Source organism: Chiloscyllium plagiosum, unplaced genomic scaffold (genome assembly GCF_037043375.1).
Source record: "Chiloscyllium plagiosum isolate Xiang-an unplaced genomic scaffold, Cpla_swu_hap1 HiC_scaffold_10, whole genome shotgun sequence".
Classification (NCBI taxonomy): domain Eukaryota; kingdom Metazoa; phylum Chordata; class Chondrichthyes; order Orectolobiformes; family Hemiscylliidae; genus Chiloscyllium; species Chiloscyllium plagiosum.
Genome location: NW_028270148.1, coordinates 91,597,398 through 91,621,020, shown reverse-complemented (window position 1 = coordinate 91,621,020; position 23,623 = coordinate 91,597,398). Strand labels below are relative to the sequence as shown.

General features: G+C 42.2%; 1 protein-coding gene across 6 annotated transcripts in view; it reads left to right on the top strand.

Moving 5' to 3' along the window:
- The window catches only part of LOC122553002 (retinol dehydrogenase 13-like), a 92,962-nt gene extending 69,944 nt beyond the window's left edge, over positions 1-23,018 (top strand). For 4 of the 6 annotated variants that reach the window (XM_043696392.2, XM_043696386.2, XM_043696395.2 and 1 more), the window contains 3 exons: positions 10,934-11,035; positions 12,728-12,900; positions 13,789-16,356. In XM_043696392.2, the coding sequence (XP_043552327.2) occupies positions 10,934-11,035; positions 12,728-12,900; positions 13,789-13,980 (467 nt within the window). In that variant the 3' untranslated portion in view covers positions 13,981-16,356. Of the gene's footprint in view, positions 1-10,933; positions 11,036-12,727; positions 13,419-13,788; positions 16,357-21,758 lie in introns of those variants that run through there. The other 2 variants (XM_043696394.2, XM_043696393.2) reach the window with 2 other exon arrangements.
- The last annotated feature ends 605 nt before the right edge of the window (positions 23,019-23,623 follow it).

The following is a 23,623-nucleotide window of genomic DNA, read 5'->3' as shown; positions in this document are numbered from 1 at the left end:
GAATTCTGCTAATATTGACTGGTAAGATGTAGTCTCAGTAGGTTTACTCTCTTTGTAGAGGCCTTCAGCCGATCAGTTGCTGTCTCCTTTTCTCAAAAACTCAAACAGGTCCCAATGTCACCGGCTGAATCAGAACCTTTTCTTGATGTGAGATCGTGACCAGGTGGCAAGTGAATAATCTTTCGATACCTGCAACAAATAACTGTCTCTTGTAAGTTGTTTTGTTTCAAAAACATAATTTATTCAGTCATTGAAGCAGTTTGATTCTACAGAGTAGCATACTAAGACGCAAACATTGAGTTTGACTATCTAACAAACAAACCAAAAGCATTCCTTACTTGTACATTAACATACAATTGAGGCACCACTTGGGTCTGATAACTGAATGGGCCCCCACTTAACTTCAGAAAGACCTCAGACAATGGTTTTTCCCCACTAAATCTTGGCACAGGTGCCCCAGGTTTTAGTGCATCCCTGAGCATGTAATCCTGGACATTGGAATGTGCCAATCTGCAACACTGAGGTCAACTCCTCTGCTCTGGAAGACAGACAAATTTCCAGCAGACCAAAGAGTGTCCTTCACTGAGTTGGTGGTCCTCTCGGTGGACTCGATGTTTGTTTTTCTTGGTGTGAGTCCTGGGGAACAGACCGTAGAGCACAAAGCCCTGTGGCATGGAGCTGCTCAGGACAAACCTCGACAAAAATCACTACATCTCTTTCCAGACTTCCTTTGCAAAGGCATATTCCAGCAGGATATGTATGACAGGTTCTACTGATCGCAGCTGCTTCAAGGGCAGAGTGTGGTGGCGCTGAGAGTCCAGGTGTACATGAAGGATCTCACCGGTAACGCCCTTCTCACCACCAGTCAAGCAATGTCTTGGTGCTTGTTGGAAAGTTATGATTCGGCATTCTGCTAAGTGACTATGAATGTCTGCTGGATCCACCCTCTTTTTTTTCCCCTGTAGGTTTTCAAGGACACTGTGCTGACCACTTCCTAATGGACTGATAGTCAAAGGTGTTTTTCTTTATAAATTTCTCCACGATGGACAGATGATGCGGAACAGTCCAACTACTTGGAGCATTCTGCGGCAATGGGGCCAGTCCCATCTTTTGCAACACGAGGGACCGGTGAAACCACAGTATGTCATGACATCTGGTGTTTGCATGTAGAAGATCTGATTTCCTCCTCCACCCTCCATCTCCCCCCCCTCCCCTCAAAAGCCCATTATGGAGAATGCACCCTACATGTAAATGTACGATACCTTGTCAAAGGCCTTCTTCTCACCCAGGCTGATGAGGCAGGCATCCACCCTTCTATCCTACACATAGCGATCATATTCCTGAGGAGTGCAAGGCTCTCAGATCATCCTACCCGGTACAGCACAGGTTTGGTCAGGGTGAATCACTGATCCTAGAGCAGACCTGGCCCAGTATTGTTAAACAGGGTTTTGTAATCTGCATTCAGCAGTGCAATTGGTCCCCAATTTACTCCATGAACTACTGTTATCCTCATATTTAACAATTAGTATTTACCTTTCCCTGGTCAAATGTTTCTGATGTCAGTGGTATGTGTAGATGAGCAACTATAGCAGAGTGGGGAAAATGGAAGTGAAGTGCAGACTTCCAGTAAGAGTGATAAGAGAGGAGCTGGGTTGTCCTTATCTGGCATACTAGGATTGGGTGCCAACAGAATCATGAAAAATATTTTAATCAACTGTCTTTTTGTTGTGATTAGGGGTATATAATTAGTTGAGCTGACGGCTTGATTCTGTGTTTATCAGCCCTATATTTTTGCATGGAAGAGTCTATTTGAGCTGAGGGAAAATGGGCACAGATTTTAATTAAGAAAAATGGTTTTCAGAGAGTAAGAACTAAAGTAAGTAAATTTTAGTCTGGATTACAAGGTATACATTTCTTCCTGAAGAAGGGCTTATGCCCGAAACGTCGATTCTCCTGTTCCCTGGATGCTGCCTGACCTGCTGCGCTTTTCCAGCAACTCATTTCCAGCTCTGATCTCCAGCATCTGCAGACCTCACTTTCTCCTCATACATTTCTTATGCCCAGTACAACTGCATGTGCGAAAAGTGGTGTCATCAGGTTTTGGAACATGAACAGTAGCTTGTGTCACTGTTGTGCATTTGCTAAGCTACAGAAGTTGTTTGGATAGCATGTTTCAGCTTAAGAGTTTGCAGACAGAGGGCATAGATATGAGGAGGGCCAGGCATAGAGTACAAGAATTCCCCAAGAGCATCTTGCTCTGTAATCAGTATGCAGCTTTGAACACTGCTTTGACATTGGTTCCTTTGGTGACTACAGTCAGAACCTAGTCTACAATGCCATCAGTGGCTCTATTTGAGCACAGAGAAAGGAGGCAAGTCAGAAAAGCAACAATGAAAGGGATTCATTAGTTCAAGGAACAGACATGCTTTTTACAGCTGTAGATATGACTCCAGGATGATATTCTGTTGTCGGAGGTAAATATTACACTCAACAGTTAGAAAACAATCCCAGGGGAGTGAGTTTCCAGTCAGGGAAAGTTTCGAACATTGGTAAGTAAAATCAAGAAAGACCCAAAGATGCTCAAAAGCTAAATAAAGCATTCAAGGACAAATAAAGTCAGAAAAGATTAAAGATCAAATAGGTAACTTGCAAATGCTTGCTAATCAATTTGTTCAGAGGTATTATTATTCAACACCTGATGGGACTTGAAACTTGGGCCTCCTAGCTTAGTGCATCTCCCATTGTGCTACAACAGCTCTGAAAAGAGTGACTGATATATGGGGGAAGAAGACCGTGGGAATTGTTCTTTGAGTACTTTGTGTCTTTCTTCACAAAAGAAGGGCTTGATGTTGATGGTGTAATTAAGTGTGAAAGATTTGGTATAAAATGAGAAGAAATGTCGAGGTGTTTAGTTTGAAGGTAGGTAAATCATCTGAATAAAATTTATTCCAGAAGCTAAGGGAAGAAAGGATAGAATTAATGGAAGCTCTGACCATCATTTAAAAATATTTTCTGGTTGCGAAGATGATACCAATGGCATGTGGTATAATTGGTGAAAACATTGAAAAATGGGTTGATCAGGTCATTAAGGGCCAGTCAGCCTGATCTTTGTCATAGGCAAATTATTACAAAAATATTGAGTTACAGTATGAATCATTGTTTAGAAAGGCAAAGTTTAATTAAGGATATCATCATGGATTTATTAAGGGAAGTTTATATCTGACTGGCTTTTTTTTGATGATGAATAGAGTTTATCTCCAACAGAGTTTAGCAAAACTTTTGACAAGGTCCACTTGGCATGCTGGTCAGAAAAGTAAGCCCATGTTATCCAAGGAAAAGTGCAAAGTTTGGTCCAAAATTGGTTTAATGATGGGAACCAAACGATTATACCCAAGTGGTGTTTTTGACTGGATGGCTGTTGCCAGTGGGATTTCTGCAGGGCTCGATACGAGGTCTGTTGCTTTTAGTGGCATACATAAATCATTTTAAACTTAAATGTAGGAATGATTAACAAGTTTGTAGATCTATTAAAAGTGGTTGTATGGTTGATAGAGTGGAAGAAAGTGGTAGATTACAATAAAACGTCAATGGACTAGTCAAGTGGACAGAAATGTGGCAAGTGAAAGTCAATCTCGGGAAATGTTCCAGAGTTGTCAAACAAGGCAAGGGCATATACAGCAATTGGTGGGACACAAGTGTAAATGGATCAAAAATAGTTGTTAATGCAGTCTCTTAAATTTTTTTGTAGTGCCTTTTTAATTTTAGTGGGTTACATTTTTGGTTTTTGGGGTCCTTTTTATTCTCACTATCTCCTTTTTATTTGCTGAAACAATTTCTGCTTGAGCAGAAGCAAGAGGTTTTTCTTTGGGAGTAATTTATTGAGAATGAGCCTCACGTAGTTCTTCCCCGTCTCTAACAAGACAGATTACCTTAAGATGCTGGGAATATAGTTTGCAGGGGCCGAGGCCTGTGCAAAAACTTGCTAGGAGCGCATTGCCAAGGTGAGGCAGAAACAGGGCTTTTGGGAGCACTGCTCCCTATCTGTTGCAGGTAAACATCTGGTCATCAGGTCTGAGGTGCTCTCTCTTGGGTGGGAAGGATGGACTCAGTGCCTCCCTCATCCCGATGACCACTTTTGTGCGGCTGCATCAAGCTGTGCATTAGACCCTCACCTTGTAAACACCAAATGTCATTGTGTACTGACATTTTACCTGTACCTGGAGTTGCAAAGGATGGGACTGGCTTCGATGTCATGGACACTTAAAATAGTTGGACTGTTCTGTATCATCTGTCCTTCATGGAGAAATCTGAAATGAAAACACCTTTGAACACAAGGCCGTCGGAAAGTGGTCAGCACGTAGTGTCCTCAAGACCCGACAGGAAAAAGAGGGGGCGGATTCTGTCAGGTTGTTTGTTTCCTGAGCAGAATATCAGTCATTTGGCAGAACACTTCATCCCCAGAACTGCCCAACAAGCACCAAGACCTTGCGTGACCTGTTGTGAGTGGGTTCTTCCGTGAGATCTACAGCAAGTTTTGGCTGCTTAAGGAACTTTTGGCTTAGAGTTGATGAGCTTAAGACTGAACTGCAGGCTCTTGTACACATTAGATAGGGAACGATGTACCTGGATAAAGTTTCAGGAGGAAGTCACACCCCCCCTTAGATTAACTATATTGAATTTGATCTGTGGTCAGAGGCAAGAAGATATGACTGCAAATGAGACAGGTATGGAGATCGGAATTCAGCTTTGGAGGGGCCTTAGCCAATGCCCTTGTTCAATGAGGACGAGAGTACCGACTGCAGGAAGATTTGATGTATTGGCCACAGCACCATGGTACAGAGCACCATTAAATTGAGGTGTGGTGGCGGGGGGGAGAGAAACTTAATAGAAAAAGACAATAGTATTATTAGGGGAACAGATGCTGAACTCTGTATTAAGAACAGAGAATTCTGAAGGCTATGTTGCCTAACTGATGCCATGGTTCAGAACATCTTTTCTGGCTGGAGAGAACTTGATGGGAGGGGAAGGATCCAGTTGCTGTGGTCCATGTTAGTTACCAATAAGTAGGTAGGACTAAAAGATCCTGCTGAGTGGTTATGAGCAGCTCAGGCTTAAAAAGCAGAGCCCTGAAGGGTAATACCAAAAATTGCGACCGGAGTTGCATGCAAATTGGTACTGCGTAAATAAAGTTAGAGTTAAATGTTTGACTCAAGGATTGATGTGGGCAATGTTGGTTCCGATTCATGGAGTACTGGTACCAGCAGTAGAGGAAGAGAAAGCTGTTCTGTTGGGATGGGCTGCAATGTCCTGGCAAAACATATAACTAGGGTTGATTTTGATTTATTATTGTCACATGTACTGAGATGGTGAAAAATAGTGTTTTTTGTGCTAACCAGACAAATCATACCTTACAAAAGTACACCGGGGTAATAAAACAGAGTATAGACTTTAACATTACAGGTACAGAAAAGATCAGCAGCTCTAATGAGAGGTCTATTCATAACTCTAATAGTGGGGAAGAAGCTATCCTGTAGATAGGATTTTAAACTAATTTAGTGAGGGGAGGGGTTCAGTTGAAGGGAAGTGTTTTTAAATTAAAAAATCCAAAGTAAGTGAGAGAGCAGAGATGCAGGGTAATGAGGCAAATTAAATTGTGACAGGAAAGGGTAAAAAATATAAACAAGTGCTGCCAAAATTAGAAACAGTAACAATACTTTAAAAATTAAATTTAACACACTTTACAAATGCTGTCTGCATTCGGACAACAAAAGAGATGACTTGTTAGCAAGGTTTACCTGAACAAGGTTAATACCTGGGAATTAGGGTCTCTTCCAGATATGCTGGAATTACGTTCAAGCAGTTGGCAATTGAGGCCGCTGAATAGTATATCATTCTGTCTCTGTCGAACAAGAATTAATTTTTTTTTAAACTGTTTTCTATGAGGTGTTAGAAGTATTGCTGCCTTTGCCTGGATGAACCGAGAAGGTCGGAGAAAGTGAGGACTGCAGATGCTGGAGATCAGTGTCAAAAGGCATGGCGCAGGAGAAGCATAGCATCCGAGGAGTAGGAGAGTCGATGTTTCGAGAATCAGCTCTTATTAGGAATGAGGGTGGCCCAAAGGAGCTGAGAGATAAATGAGAGGGGGGTAGGGCCGGTGGGGGTAAGGTAGCTGGGAATGTGATAGGTAGGTGAAGGTGGGGGTGATGGTGATAGGTTGGAGAGGAAGGTGAAGTGGGTCGGTGGGAAGGGAGATGGACAGTTCAAAAGGGCGGTGCTGATTTAGAGGGTTGGATTTGGGATAATATGGAGGCTGGGGAAATGAGGAAACTGGTGAAATCAACATTGATCCAGTATGGTTGCAAGATCCTAAGGCAGAAGATGAGGCATTCTTCCTCCAGGTGTCAGATGGCTAGAGTTTGGCGGTGGAGGAGGCCAAGGACTTGCATGTCTTTGGCAGAGTGGGAAAGGGAGTTGAAGTGTTCGGCCACAGGGCAGCAGGGTTGATCTGACACGTGTCCCAGAGATGTTTTCTCAAACATTCCACAAGTTGGTGTCCTGCCTCACCAACGTCGAGGAGACAACTTCGAGAGCAACGAACACAGTAGATGAAGTGTTTGGAAGTAGAGGTGAATCTGTCAGATGAGAAAGGTTTCCTTGGGGCTTTGGACAGAGGTAAGGGGGAAGGTGTAGGCAAAGGTTTTACACTTGCAGTGGCAAGGGAAGGTGTCAGGAAGGGAGGGTAGGTTGGTAAGGGGCATGGACTTGTCAAGTAGGGAGTGGTCTCTATAAAACACAGACAGGAGTGGGGAGGGAAATATTTCCCTGGTGGGGTCTGTTTGTCAGTGGTGGAAATGGCAGAAGATGATGCGTTGTATCCAGAGGTTGGTGGGGTGGAAGATGAGGACCAAGGAGTTCTGTCCTGGTTGCGATTGGAGGGGTGGGGTTCAAGGGCAGAGGTGCAGAAAGTGGAGGCGATGTATTGGAGGGCATTGTTGACCATGTGGGAGGGGAAATTGCAGCCCCTGAAGAAGGAGGCTATTTCCAATGTTCTGTGGTGTAATTGGTTCTGGGAATAGGTGCAGCAGAGAAGTTGGGAGTAAGGGCTAGAGTTTTAGCAGGAAGCAGGGTGGCAGGAGGTGTCGTCCAGGTAGCTGTGAGTCAGTGGGTTTGAAGACAAAAATAGGTGGCAGGCGATATGGTGATGCAGACATAAGGAATCTGCAAGAGGGTATTAGCAGGTTGGTAATTTGAAATATATGTCAGTGTTAAGTCGGTCGCTGGAAATGAAGACAGAGAGCCCCAGGGAGTGGAGGGAGGTATCCAAGATGGTCTGGGTGAGCTTCAGGTCAGGGTGGAAAGTGTTTGTGAAGTTGATGAACTGTTAAACCTCCTAGTGGGAGCACAAGGTGGCGCCGATGCAGTCATCGATGTAGCAGAGGAAAAGGTGGGGAATGGTGCCAGTGTAACTGTGGGGGATGGACTGTTTCATGTACCCAACGAAGAGAGAGGCTCAGGGCCATCCCTTTGGTCTGAAGGAAGTGGGAGGATTCGAAGGAGAAATTAAGGGTGAGGACCAGTTCAGTCAATCAAATGTGTGTGTCAAGGGAAGGATACTGATTGGGTCGGCGGCAGAGGAAGAAACTGAGGGCTTGAAGGCCTTAGTCGTGGCGGATGGATGTGTACAGGGATTGGATATCCATGGTGAAGATGAGGGGTTGGGGGCCGGGGAAATTAAAGTCACGGAGGAGGTGATGGGCGTGGGTGATGTCCCAAATGTATGTGGAGTATTCCTGGACCAAGGGGGACAAGACAGTGTCAGGATATGAGGAGATAAGTTCGGTGAGGCAGGCGTAGGCTGAGACAATGGGTTGACCAGGGTAGTCATGTTTGTGAATTTTGTGTAAAAGGTGGAACCAGGTGGTGCGGGGTTCGTGGACACTGAGGTTGGAGGCTGGTGGTGGGACATCTGGGAGATGGTTTGGTGATGGGAGGTGAGGTCGTGAATGAAGGGGCAGTAGGAGTTGTTGTCTGCAAGTTGGTACTTGGTTTCAGCAGTGTAGAGGTTGTCGGTGCGCCAACCTACCCCTGCGCCCCACCCCACCCCCAGTCTGCTGGTTTGATGGTGAGGTTGGGGTTGGATTGGAGGGCTGTGCGTTGCGAGAGTGAGATTGGGGTGGGTGAGAGGTGAACAGATTGAGGCAGTCAACATTGTGGCGACCTTTGGAGGTGAAAAGATTGAGGATGGGTAATAGACAGGTACAGGGTGCCCACATGGATGGGGTGTGTTGGAGGTGGGAGAAGGGGTCCTTGGAAGGTGGACTGGTGTCCTGATTGGCAAAAAGCAAGTGCAGAAGCGACAGAAGTAAAGTTCGAGGTTGTCACTTGTGTTGCATTCATTGATCAGGAGAGTAAGGGGACACAGGTGAGGCCTTTACTGAGGACTCATTGCTCATCTTCAGTGAGGGCGAGGTCATGGGGGCGGAGGGTAAAACCATGGCAGGGCTGGGAGTTAGGACCTGATATGGGGCTGGAGTTGGGAGTGAGGGCAGAGACTCTCTGGAGTGGGTGGTTATGGGATCGTGGCTGACATCACCAATGGAAGTGACGTTCACCTTGGGGGTGGGGGTATGCAGAAGCGGTGCCTTTGCTGGCATCCACAGGGGCGGAAGTGACTTAACAGATGACACTCGTGATGTCTTGGGCAGTGTTCTGGTGAGTGGTATCGGTGAGGGCAGAAGTGGTTGAGGCGACAAATCTATACGTCCAAACACGTCATCTCCCATGTCTCTCGCTCTCAATATGGTCTCCTCTTCATTTGGGAGACAGGACGCCAACTTGTGGAATGTTTCAGAGAACATCTCAGGGGGACGTGCACCAATCAACCCCACCACCCTGTGGCCGAACACTTCAAATCTCTTCCCACTCCGCCAAGGACATGCAAGTCCTTGACCACCTCCACCGCCAAACTCTAGCCATCTCACGCCTGAAGGAACAATGCCTCTTCTTCTGCCTTGGGACCCTGCAACCACACTGGATCGATGTGGATTTCACCAGTTTCCTCATTTTCCCCTGCCCCCCCACCTTATCCCAGATTCTACCCTCTAACTCAGCACAGCCCTCTTGAACTGGCCATTCCACTCCTCTTTGACATGTCACCTTCACCCCTGCCTTCATCTTACTATCGCATTCCGAGCTACCTTCTCCCCAACCCCCTCCCATTTATTTGTGAGCTCCCATTCCCGATGAAGACCTAATGCTCAAAACGTCAACTCTACTGCTTCTTGGATATTGCCTGACTGGCTGTACTTTTCCAGCACCAAACTTTTCAACTCTGAACTGAGAAGATGACCAAAGCAACATTTCTGATAAATGACCAAGGAGTCTACTTATGCCTGTGAAACAGCTCATTATGAAAGCCATTTAAGTCAATGTTGTTTTCTTTCAATCATCCCTTAACTGCATGTGTTTGTCTTTTATGTAAGTAGGGCTAAGAACAAATGTTTCATATTTAAAGCACAGGCATTAATCTGTTAATCTGGTGTTTAATTTCTCTGCTGAAATTATTGTGTATTTAATAGTTAAGATGAAAAACTGGTGTCTACAATTATTCACAAGTGCTGGTATTGATTATTTAAAGGTCTGGTTACAAATGCTTGCAGTGAATATTTGAGTGTGTTCAGTTTAATTTTAGTGTCGTGAATGCAGAGGTAGAAAGGACTGGTTTGGTTCGATCTGTCTCCATGTTGTAAAAGTCAGGTGTGTGAAAGCTAATTCCTGGAGCTACCTTCAATTCTCATCTAAAAGTTGACGTTATAGTAATTTAAATCTTCTCAAGTGTTTGATAAAGGGACTCTGCATGCTAGTTTGGGTACTGTACCTAAGGGTGTTTAGGTATAATACAAAGCCAGTTTTGATTTTGATTTTTCAATTTATGGAGATGGTTTTGGGTTTAGTGGAATTATATTTTTGTGTTTAAACATGTTTGAATCACTAAATGGTTTAGTTTATTTTACTGTCTTTTGTTGTTAAACTTCTGTTTTATTGTTACTGCAAAGTATGCAGCATAGCATGCTTATATTTCAGCGAGAGATTGAATTGTTAGAATCAAAACAAATCCAAAATATGATGAATCAAGCAAGGTTTCTGTTTGGGAGCTGTCTTGTCAAGTAATAACTTCAGCTGAGGTCATAACACAGTCACTATTATCAAATGAAGTTGAACTGCATTCTTAAATCCAGCAGTTCACACATATATACATGCTCCAAGTTGGTTACCATTTCTACGAAATGTTATTTATGGACCTGTATAAAACATTTTTGTCTGACTTTAGATAAGTTAACATTACACTAAATTAGCGGCTATAGCAATACCTTAGCAAATTTTGTTTCTGATTACTTTCATTCCCTTATAGAGAAATAAACCAGTAAAGATACATCAACACAGCAGAAAAAGGGTGAGCCTATAACAAGCTATAGGATTAGTATCATAAGGAATTTCCAAAATACTCAGTTTTTTGGGGGGAGTCAGTGCGTTTCAGCTACAGTGTGTTTTCTCACTGTTGAGGAAGGTTTCCTTTCACAACTAAAACAAAACGTGAAAAGCATGCAATGTGAACTTCCCTAATGACTCAATTAGTAAGGTGAGCTGACTCAAAATTATCTAACCAGAAAGATCCCAAAATGCAATTCCCAGACTCTATTTTATTATCTTTTCACAACCCGTGTATATTGACTGATCTCCAAGCGAGTCTTGAGCATTATTCATTATGAATCTTGACAGTGAGAACCATTGAACAATATCCAGTTTGAATGTCACAGCTACTTGCTGCATTAGCTTGCTGAACCATCAGGAGGAGTGTAGATGCGTTTTTGATGCTTCAAATGTAATTTCACAGAAAAAGTAACAAGAATTTATTTTTATTTTCTGAATAAAGGAAGTAAAGTTACAGTCAATGCTGTGCACCCAGGAGTGGTGAACACTGAACTAGGCAGACACACAGGGATGCATAAATCAAAATTTTCCAGGACAACATTGGGTAAGAGATGAAACTGCTTTCATTTCACTTTTCTAAATGACAAGAGTCTTCCTGGGAAAGAGCATCCTTCACCGAGTTGACAGTCTTCCAACCACTTTTGTTATTTACCTTGGTTGCTCCCGTGGAAGCACACCATACACTATTCAGTCCTATACCATGGAGCCGCTCCAAATTAAACTTGCTTTAATAACTACAGCATCTTTCTCCAGACCTCTTTTGCAAAAGTATTCTCCACGTGGAAATAAACAATGATCTCTTCCCTGCCACAGTTACCATGAGGGCAACAAGCCAAGTGGTTGAGATACCTGAATGTAAGAAGGATCAGGTGGGATGGCCCTTCCAACACCAGTTGTGTTTTGGTGTGTGTTTGACACTTCTGACAATGAGACATTCTCCCAAATGACCTTCATGTACTAACAAACCAATTAACTGCATCTACCATCATCTTTTCCTGCTTGGCAAATGCTAAAAGTCATTTTGGAACTTGGGTTATCAGATTCAGTTAACCCTTTAGTACTTTATTCAAGTCCTCAGTTGTAAACTTTCAGTAGGATTATTATCCCCCTGCAATGACTGTATACCCCAAGGTACAGTTACACCAGTCAGTGACCAATAAAATACTGTCAGTTTTAATATTCAAGGCATCTCCTCTTAAGTCTTTTCTCACTCAAAAGATCAATATAATCCAATCTTTAAATTTCTATTACTTGAATAACTTAAAATACTGCCCTGTCAAGGTCTCTGGCTTCCCACACTCCGACTTCTATCATCTTGTAAACATTCTAATTACAACATTGATTCCAAGAAAAATTGTGATGACATTGGAACTCAGCTAGCTGTTTGCATTGACACCATACCAGGGCTCAATTTCTTTTGGGCTATTTTTACAGTCTCTCTCAATTCTTCGTTAGGAGATGCCATCACATAGTAAAAATACCTTTCTTTATTTGTGTTGATATAATAGGATATTTTAACTCTTAACAGCATCAGAATTAGAAGAATTCATCAATATCCTAAATAACTAACACAGCTGTTTCATATCAAAGCACAACGCACAAGTAAAGCGTTAATTTCTTAAGACACAACACTATTTAAATTAAAACAAAACTAAAGGCATATGTCAGTAACAAGTGATTTTAACCAGTGTTTCATAAAAATACAGGTCAATCTGTTATAATGTGTTGCTGTAATGTGATTGACGAATTGGGAACACTTCCTATAGTGTGAACTTTTAAAATAGGTGTTGGCTGTATCTCAATTACAGCACCAACACTTTAAGCGCTGTTTCTAAAGTGCAATTTTTCTGCTCACGCAGGGTTGCACAAGAATCCAATTATCACATTACAGAAGAACTGACTGTTTAGTGTAATTTCAATTGCTTATTAGTCCTAAGCTTTTCTTAATAAAGGCAAGGATCTCTTGTGGCTTTTAACAACCACCTCAATTTGATTTTGTTGCCACTCCTCACTGAGGAAAGTGAGGGATCCTCATTCAGTAGATTGCCATTTGTAATCTGTTTCATTTTATCTTTCAACGTTTTTTCGATGTTCAGGAATTTTTTAAATCTTCCGTCAAAACCTCACTTGGAAGTATTTGTGAGTACCTAAATAGTGTTTCCTGATACACTGGGTGTCATGAAGACATTGATTATTTATATTTGTTTATTTCAAAATTGCATTTGTTCTTTTTCAGGACCATTTTTCTCGCTTCTAGTAAAATCCCCACTTTTAGGAGCACAACCCTCCATATATCTGGCTGTAGCAGAGGAGCTGGAAGGGGTATCTGGAAAATACTTTGATGTTAATGAAGAAAAAGACCCTGCTCCGCAGGCTCTGGATGATGAGACAGCCAAGCATTTGTGGGAAGTAAGTGCAGAACTCGTGGGAATGAAAAATGACAATTCTGATCCACAGCCCTCAAACTTCCAATGTTAATGTAGGCAGTCAGAATAGCAGGAGAACTATAGAAACGGCATCAAGGAAAATTATGTTTAATCATGCATTGGAAGGTATTTATTTATACTGCTGATCACTCTTTGTATTTTGAAGAAAATTAACTATTACATCATTGTTTTTTATTGCATGTGAGGCTGTACTGATCTGTTTACCTTGTTTCATCATAGTCAATGCAATGTTAGGCTACTTAATGAATTAAATCTGGTTCACTTTAGAGGACGAATGGTCTGGCCGACATGTGTCTTCAGGCCGACATGTGACTGCAGACCTACAGCAATGTGATTGATTAAGTACTTGAATCACAATTTAAAATACCAGAAGATTTTACAAAAATATCTTGTATCCATAATTTTTAAGGTATAATAGTTCAAATTTGGCACTACAAAAATATAAACCCATTTTTTTCCTAATAAAGTATATTTCATTCATTGCACTTGCCTTGGCAGATTATTCCGCAAATGGATATTTGGACTCTAGTGCTTACAGCTTCAAGGGTTCCACATGATTTCCAGTTCCTGGGTATGACGTAGCCTTTCCTCATAAAGCCATTGACGCAGCTTAAACCACCTCCCTCTTCTCCCCCCCCCCCCCCCCCCCCAACGCACATGCACACTGTCCTGGACCTTGGAATGCACCAACCTGCAACACTCAGCTATAAGACCAAAAGATATAGGAGCAGAAGCAGGCCATTCAACCCATTTGAGTCTGCTGCAGTATTCAATGAGATCATGGCTGATCTAATAATCCTCCACTCAACTTTCATGCTTTTGTCCTCGTCACCTTTTGATTCCATTCCAGATCAGAGGGCATTTTCCACTATGTTGGCAACAGCGCATAAAGGACACATCCTATGTTATGGAGTTGCTTGGGATCAACTGCAACAAAAGCCACTGCATCTCCGTTTGGGCATGTTTTGCAAAGGGCCATTTCAGATGTCTTGAGTTGCGGAAGGAGGCCATTTGGTTCTTTATGTTTGCAGCAGCTGTTTAAATGAGCATCATTACCTAGTGCCAATCTAATGATTTTTCTATGCACATGATGTGTTATTCAAATAATCATCCAATGCCCTCTTGACTGCCTCAACTGAACCTGTCTTTACCAAACTTCCAGGCATTTTATTTTCCATGCCGTAACTACTCGCTGCATGAAAAATCTTTTTGTGACATCACCCTTGCTGCTTTTGCAAATTACTTGACTTTAAATCTGTGTCCTCACATTCTTCTTCACCCATGGAGGTGGGTGATGGTCTCCCCACTACAGTTGCTTCAAAGGCAGCATGCTGAGGCAGCCATTCAATATGTCCGTCCATATTCCTTTTCCCGTAGGGTCTCGAGGACACTGCACAAAAACATTTATTTGTGATCAAATATGTACTTCTGCACACGTTTTCAAAAGAGGCCCATGCTGTACTGCAGCCCAACTGAACAGATCATTTCATGCAACCAGGTCCTTCCTTGACATTAGGGCAGACAGAACCTCATCATGTTATGAAACAGTGTTTGCATATCAAGGGTCTCCACACAACTTGATCCTCACATAGGTAATCTTCAGGATGCGAGCAGTAACAAGTATGTTTACCCATTGATCCATAGGTGTATGCATTTAGAAGTTTGTCCCTGCAGACACACTCCATTTTCAATTACGAGATAGTGTAGAAATGGCCCAAATTAGTCATTTAAACAGTCCTACAGCAGAGAAAAAAACCATTTAGCTCATCATGTCTATGGCAATAAATGTTCCGATTCCGGAGAAAGTAATACTGCAGATGCTGGAGATCAGAGATGAAAAGTGTGGCACTGGAAAAGCACAGCAAGTCAGGCAGCATCCAAGGAGCAAGAGAATCAACATTTTGGCAATAAGCCCTTCATCTGAATTCAGTGTTTAAGATCTTCTATCAGTTGAAAAATATATTTGTTGCTAATGAAGGGAAATTGATTAATGGCTTACATTGCTTCAATGGATGGAAGAATAATTAGGGATATGAATTTGGGAATGAGACAATCACATAACATTTACTCTTGCCTGTCAATAGTTAAGCTGATGGAGCAGAGGACTATATTACATCACAAAACTATCATCCTTAGGTTGCTGGTTCAATTCCAACTTGACTGAGTCAGAACATTCCTAAAGGATGACAGTTTTGAGATAGAGCAGAGGATTGTATTGCATCAGCTGAACTGTTGATGGGCAGGAGTAAATGTTATGTGATATTGGCTCATTCCCAAATTAAGATCCCTAACTATTCTTCCATCCATTGAAGCAAGATAGTCCATTTTCCCTGCATTAGCAACAAATAAATTTTTCAACTGATAGAGGATCTTAAACACTAAATTCAGATGTGTACCAGGTAACTGTTGTGTGAAGTATGATAAATGTTTCAATATGTTAAAGCACAATCAGCCTGCCTTAACTCAAATTACTCTAGAAACTGACTTGATGTTCCATGTATGTCTACTACATGCAGCAGGAATTTTGAGATTTCCCATTTTATAAGAGGTACTGGGCTTGGTTTGAATGGCTAAATAGGCTGCAAAATCAATAAAGGACCTTTTCTGTTCTCCAAATGTTCCTAAATTGGTGTGATCCTATTGTACATTCTTTAAGCAACCACCGAAGCGTAATTCTTCACAGAAATCCACATGGTGATTTCTGCCTCATTGTGGAGATATTGTGTCTCCATCATTTTTATGCAAATAGCCTGCATAATGAGTCCCTCTAATGATCGAACAAATATATGGGAAAGAACTTAAAATTCCATTATTAACATTTAAGGAATTTGGTAGCAATGTCATATTGCCATCTGTAAAATTGTTTAAATGTGTACAAAGTTAAAAATCATACAACACCAGGTTATAGTCCAACAGGTTTAATTGAAAGCACACTAGCTTTCAGAGCGACACTCCTTCATTAGGTGGTAGTGGAGGCTCAATCCTAACAGAATTTATAGCAAAAATTTACAGTGTGATGTAACTGAAATTATACATTGAAAAATTGATTGTTAAGCCTTTCATCTGTTAGAATATAGTGATAGTTTCACTTCTTTCATGTGTAAATCACAAATCTTTTTTTAAAAAAGTTGCATTCTCGGGTTAGCTGTTAACAATGGTGATAGCTAGACAATATGTTGAAGGTGTTGGCCCCCTGTGTTCTCTGTCTATGCCATGATGTTTAGATTGATTCTAATCTAAAAAGTGAGATAACGGAGTTCGACATGAATGCATGCAGTTTTTGAGCAAAGTACAAAGTAACCCTGCAAGTACAAATTCACCCCACAAAGTATGTGTGTGCATGTGGGTCTTTGTGTGTGTCTGTCTGGGTTGGGGATTGTGAGTGTATGTGTGTGTTTAGTGAGTGCAGAGTGTCTTCAGTCTGTGAGAGGGGTGCATGTGTGGGTGTGTGTGTGGGTGTCTGTGTGTCCGTCTGTGTGTCCGTGTGTATAGGAGTATCTGTGTGTGTGTGTGTGTGTGTGTGTGTGTGTGTGTGTGTGTGTGTGTGTATAGTGCAATGGTGGTCACCTGTAATGTGACATGAACCTAAGGTCCCGGTTGAGGCCCTCCCTATGGGTACCAAATTTAGTTTTCAGCCTCTGCTCGGCCACTTTTCTCTGCTGCCAGTCCCGAAGTCTACCTTGGAGGATGGTCACCCGAAGGTCCGAGGCTGAATGTCCTGGACCACTGAAGAGTTCCCCAACTGGGAGGGAGCCCTCCTGTCTGTTGATTTGTTGTGCGGTGCCCATTCATCTGTTGTTGTAGACTTTGCTCAGTTTCCCCAATGTACCATGCCTCCGGGCATCCTTGCCTGCAACATATAAGATAGCCAAGTTGGCTGAGTCACATGAGTACCTGCCATGTACAAGGTGGGAGGTGTCCCCATGCATAATGGTGGTATCTATGTCCACACTCTGACACGTCTTGCAGCCCTACCGTGATAGGGTTGTATGGAGTTGTCCTGAGATCCGGGCAGCTTGTTACGAACAACGATCTGTTTGAGGTTTGGCGGTTGTTTAAAGGCAAGTAGTGGAGGTGTGGGGAAGGTCTTGGTGAGGTGCTCACACTCATTGATAATGTGTTGCATGTCAAGAAGAACATGGTGTAATTTTTCAGCTCCTGGGAAATACTTTAAATGTGTAGTTAGCAATGACCTGCAGTTCTAATTTAATCCAACAGGTGGCATAAGACTTTATTGCTGCTTGTAATTGTTGAGACAACTGCCGCAGCAGGTTGCTTCGTATATAAAAGCGGAATAAAGTGGTTGCTGGAAATCTGAAATAAAGCAGGAAAAAAACTGGAAACATTGTTGGAGAGAGAACAAAGTTCACGTTTTAAGTCCAGTGTTAATACTACTTCAAAACCTGAAGAGTCAGTTTGGACTCAGGATTTCTTCAGAATTAACAATCGTGCTTCACCTTAATATCTTTCCCTTTTCATTGATACCGGGAGATCTTCTGAGTTCCTCCAGCCTTTCCTGTTTCCATATCTGGTATAGCCCATTTAATCCTGATGCTGTACTTTTTGCAGAAATATACTTTGTTCAAAACAAATACATTTCCCACACTTAGAGCTGACGGCATCATAGAGCTGTACAGCATGGCAACAGACCCTTTTGCTACAAGTCGTCTGTACCGACCAGATATCCTAAATAAGTCAAGTCCCATTTGGCCTATATCCCTTTAAACCTTTCCTTTCATATACCCATCCTGAGGCCTTTTTAAATGTTGTAATTGTACAGCCTTCACTACCTTTGGCAGCTCACTCCAGATACGCTGTGTATAATGAAAAGGTTCCCCTTGAGTCCCTTTTAAATCTTTTCCCTCTCACCTTAAACCTATGCCATCTAGGTTTGGACGCCCCGTCTTATGGAAAAGAGCTTGGTTATTCACCCTCTCCATGCCCCTCATAATTTTATAAACTTCTATAAGGTCGCCCCTCAGTCTCCACTCCAGGGTACATAGTCCTAGCCTATTCAGCCTTTCCCTATCGCTTAACCTTCACCCCCCAACCCTGGCAAAACCCTTCTAAATCTTTTCTGAACCCTTTCAGATTTTGCAACATCCTTCCTACACTAAGGAGACCAGAATTGAACGCAGCGTTCCAAAAGTGGGCTAACCAATGTCTTGTACAGCCACAACATGACCTCCCGATTCCTATATTCAATGCACTGACCAATAAAGACAAGCATACGCAACGCTGCCTTCACGACCCTGTCTATCTGTACTTCACTTTCAAGGAGCTATGAATCTGCACTCCAAGGTCTACTTGTTTGGCAACACTCCTCAGGCCTATACTATTAAGTGTAAAAGTCCTGCCCTGATTTGCCTTTCCAAAGTGCAGCACCTCACATTTGTCTAAATTAAACTCCATCTAACACTCCTCAGCCCATCTGACCAAGGTCCTGCTGTACTCTGAGGTAACCTCCTTTGCTGTCGACTGCATGACCAATTTTGGTGTCATCTGCAAACTTACTAACCACACCTTCTATGTTCATATGAAAATCATTTATATAAATGACAAAAAGCAGTGGACCCAGCACCAAACCTTGCTGCGCACTGCTGGTCACAGGCCTCCAGTCTGAAAAGCAGCCCTCCACTACCATCCTCTCTCTTACCTTCGAGCCAGTTCTATATCCAAGTGTCAAGTTCTCCCAGTGTTCTATGTAATCTAACTTTGCTAACCTGTCTACCTCGCCAAATGCCTGACTGAGGCCTACATAGACAGCATCCACTGCTCTACCATCTTCGGTCATCTTTGTCACTTATTGAAAAACCTCAACCAAGTTAGTAAGACGTGATTTCCCATATATAAAGCCATGTTGACTCTCCCGAACAGTACTTGCCTTTCCAAATATATGTCAATCCTGTCCCTCCGAATTTCCTCTGGACAGCACGGTGACTAGCACTGCTGCCTCACAGCGCCAGAGACCCGGGTTCAATTCCCACCTCAGGCGACTGACTGTGTGGAGTTTACACATTCTCCCCATGCCTGTGTGGGTTTCCTCCAGGTGCTCCAGTTCCCTCTCACAGTCCAAAAATGTGCAGGTTAGGTGAATGGGTCTGGATGGGTTGCACTTCGTTGGCCCAAAGGGCTGTTTCCCCACTGTAAGTAAGTAATCTAAACTTGCCCACCACTGATAGCAGGCTCACCAGTCTATAATTCTCTGGCTTAGAATCCCCATACAAGTCTACACTGACCCGCTGAAGAGCGACCCGCTGAAGAGCAACCCACCCAGATCCATTCCCCTATTACTCTGCATTTCCCCTAGACTAATGCATCTAATCTACACATCCCTGAACACTCGTGGATGGAAACCGGAGCACCTGTAGCAAACCCATGCACACACTGGGAGAATGCGCAAACACCACACAGGCAGTTGCCTGGGCTAGAATCGAACCCGGATCCCTGGCGCTGTGAGGCGGAGGAGCTGACCACTGAGCTACCGTGCCTTCCTACCTATTTAGCCTCTCCCTATAGCTCTTAAAAAGCACACAATTTTTAGGCAGTCAATGATTTTTATAATAGATGTGACACTTTATAAATTCCTACTTTGGAAATAGAACTAGTCTGACTCAAGATTGGGATACAGACAGATTCTAACCTCACCTTTCAATGCATTGTCTGAGCTGAGATCACTTTTTTAATAAACCTTAAGTTATCTCAGGCATGTGACTTGAAAGAGGTTCTGGGATTTACATATTTATGAATCAAAACCTGCAACCCCCTTCCAAGTTTGTTCAATACATCACATCAGTTGTTTGACACTTTGATTTTATGCTATAAATTCTATGTCCTGTGATCCTGCCCCACTAGCTACCTGACAAAGAAGCAGTGCTCTGAAAACCTGTACAGGTAGACTGTCCTTTGTCCAAAATGTACAGGAACTTTTCAGTTTTCAGAGTAAATTTAATGATGAAATTTTTAAGAATCTTACTGGAAGAACAGACTTCTAAGTAAGAACAGGCCATCAGTGCTTAGCCACGCCCCCCCACATCAGATCTGAGTGATACGCGTCAAGTGGGTGTCGATTTGGGGATATTTACAGAGAGACCCCAGGCCTGTCGGTGCTTGGCCACACGCCCCCCACCCCCCACATCGCATCTGAGTGACACACATTGAGTGGATGTTGACTTGGGTTAACTGTTTGCTCACCAAACAACCTTGTTAATGAGAAAAAGCTTCACAAAAAAGACCGGATTTCGGAGCTTTTCCATTTTTGGATGTTGGAATAAAGGATCTTCTACCTGTACTTCCAAATAAGACTGTTGGACTATCCCCTAGTGTTGTGTTTTTTTTATCTCGGGTATAGTGTGACTGCTATATTGTACACCAGTCACCACCAACAGTGAACTAGCGGGGCAGTTGTTTGTCTGGGATACCCCCACCTGGACTTGGGGCGATCTGTAAAATCTTCCGTACTGTAGATTTATTTTTTGGCAAGGTGGCACCTCTAATGTATAGTATCATGATCCATGTAGATCTGCAGCCATGTCATACTTTTTATGTGATCAATAAGCCAATCCTAGATAAATCTATTGTTACCAGTGAGAACCAGGAGGAGGATTGATCAATTACTGCAAAAGATGTGAAAACTCTTGCAGCAGTAACTATACCTGCAAGATGCTTTGGGGACGCCCCATCACAAAGAGTCATAGTTACTCATGCCAGGGCGTTGTCAGCTAAATCTTGCAGCCGTAAACAACAAAAGAACTCCTGTGAGGTAACAAAGCTATACCTACTTCTGTTAACTTGGTCTAAACTATTTTAACATACCAAGCTATACGGTTTACTTTTGTATTCCTGATGAAGAGCACATGCCCGAAACACCAATTCTCCTGCTCTTCAGATGCTACCTGACCTGCTGTGCTTTTCCATCACTATGTCGTTACTTTTGTATTTGTTCCTGAAAACAAACTAAGCCAAGAGTATTATTTACTCAAGTTGAACAAAAACCAATGAAATCACTACACACTAAAGACAAAGCAGGAAACAGGTGGCGCAATGCTAATATCAATATGTGAGTAATCCTAAGCATCCGGTTCAAATACCATCGTAGGACTTTGGAATTGAAAATTTAATCTGGGTAATTGTGAGTATAAAACTATTCTCAATTATCATAAAACTCATCAACTTTAAGGAAGGAAATCTGGTCTGGCCTATCTGTTATTTCAGATCCACAGTGTGTTTGACTCTTAAACTCCAACTGTGTCTGAAGGAACCTCTGTCAAGATGCTTCTAAGTCTGCCAAAAGCTTGCAGGTCCTCCAGTGAAAAGAGTTGACCATGACTGAGGTTTACAGACCAGCATATTTCCGGTTCCAGGTTTATTTGTTGCAAGACATGCTAAAACTTGGGGTCGCCATTGCAGGGGTACAATGGGGAAAAATTGCGCTCCTAGGACCATTTGGCCACAGTATACCTAGGGGTCAGAAACTGTAGATCACCCAGACTGTTACTCTCCCAAGAATGTATGTTGTAAATTTTATTTAGCCACCTCTACATGTGTTGTGTGGAGAACATTATATCTGCTACACTTATTAATTCAAATTTGAAATATTTTGCCTCCAAGTTGTATAGCTGACATGAAATATATTTTGTAAACCTTAAGATAGTTAAAATGTTATCGAGTGAGGCATATTTTTCTTGGAACATATTAAATTTTCTTGAAAATCCTGTAATGTTCAAGTTGAATTGTTTTTATTTACAAATTTTATGAATAACGTATATTTTCAAAAATATATGTACAGTTGACTTTTAACTGCTCTCTGCTCTGGTCTAGTTTCCCAACCACTGTGCAGCAAGGTGAGAAACAAGCAGCAACATTTTCAGGAAGCAATGCCGCTTTACCCAAACATCTCTGCCCCGTCCATGCTTTCGGTCTCCTCCAGAGCGCCAGTGTCAAATGAAGGCAGTATCTGCTAATACCAGCTGCCCTATCAACTGTGTATGTGCAGGCTTCCAGAGCCACGCATGCTTAGGCTTCTGATCTATCATGTGCTCGAGACTCGACACCACGTGTGTGTGTAAGAGAAGAGAAAATCTGCTCCGTTATGCAGCCTGCTTGTGCGTGCATAGAGCCAATTGATATGAACATGTGTATTAATTGCAAATCATATTTCCTGCATCAGAAGAAACTGCATACGCACAGTAAGGAGGCGCACAATAGAAACTGATATTGAACTGGTCTGTATTGAAAATGTGGAGAAAGTGAGGACTGCAGAAACTGGAGATCAGAGTCGAGAGCGTGGCGCGGTTAAAAGCACAGCAGGTCAGGCAGCATCCAAGGAGCAGGAGAATTAATGTTTCGGGTATAAGCCCTTCATCAGGAATGTGCCTGACCTGCTGTGCTTTTCCAGCACCACACACACAACTCTGATTTGAAAATGTGTTTATTTGCAGTTGAAGAATGTGTATTTTTCCTGATGGCTTTGAAACATCAATGCAAGAGAAAACAACTCCAACCTGTCCAATCTTACTTCAAAGCTACAGTTCTCTCGTCCCCAAAACAACCTGAAATATCCTCTAGCCTTCCTAGTAGGATCACATTGTTCCTGGAATGCTGCCTCCAGGAATGTATCCACATGCATTCCAAGATCTTCCAGTATCTTCACACTTATCAGTAACTTACCATTTATTACTTATGCCCTCCCCAAATACATTACCTCCTACTTTTCTGTTGAATTCCATTTGCTATTTTTCTGTACACCTTACCAGTCCACTGAGTGTATTTCTTTTCTCTCTATCTATTACGTGGCCATTCATTAAAAATCATTGACAAACTCCTATATTTGAGTATAAATCATAGTATTGGCCCTTGCTTTTTGTAGTGTATATCAATGTACTGTGGATCTTCACTGGTAAGAACCTTTCAATTTAATATCAAGCAAAAGTTTGATAATCAATCGCCCATAACATTTTGCTCCTGCCATTAATTTAATTGTATGAAATTTTTTTTTTTGATTTTCTCAGGATGGGACTTAGTTGTTATAATTAAAACTGAATGACATTTGAACTAAATGACCTGTTGGCCAGGTATTTGCAGTCAGCAACCAAACAACCAGGAAAAGAGGAAACAAAAAATACAAATAAACATGTTTATGTAGAGTAAATTCAACGGTGGAACTTACATACAAGATTGGGGGGAGAGGGAGAAACATTAAAACTAATTTGTTTTTAACAACATTATCTTTTAGAGTCTGGCCTTGTCCAATAGTGTCTGTGCTGTACTTTCTATGCAGGATTAGTGAAGACATTGTGAAGCTTAGTATTTTTTTACCAGATCCATTAGAAATCTGCTCCTACATCCAGTTTGCTGTCAACTCTCTTGGATCATCCAACTGATGATACAGTTGATGCCGCCAACTAAAACCAGTTAATCACCAACCTCTGAACAGGTCTAACCTAGTTGGCAATGACACTGGATAGAATTTTGTAGTCTACATTTGAGTGCGATTAGTTGCCAATTCCTAATTGCCTTCCTCTCCCTCTTCCTGTTGTAGATGGGAGTGATGGATCCTCATGGATTTATACATGTTGCCAGTCAGAAACCTATTCTTGCATACTTCTGGCAGGTCCTGGCCAAACAAGTTGTACAGATTCCAATTCAACTTGGCGAGTAAACTGTTGTTTTCAGGAATTCAACTG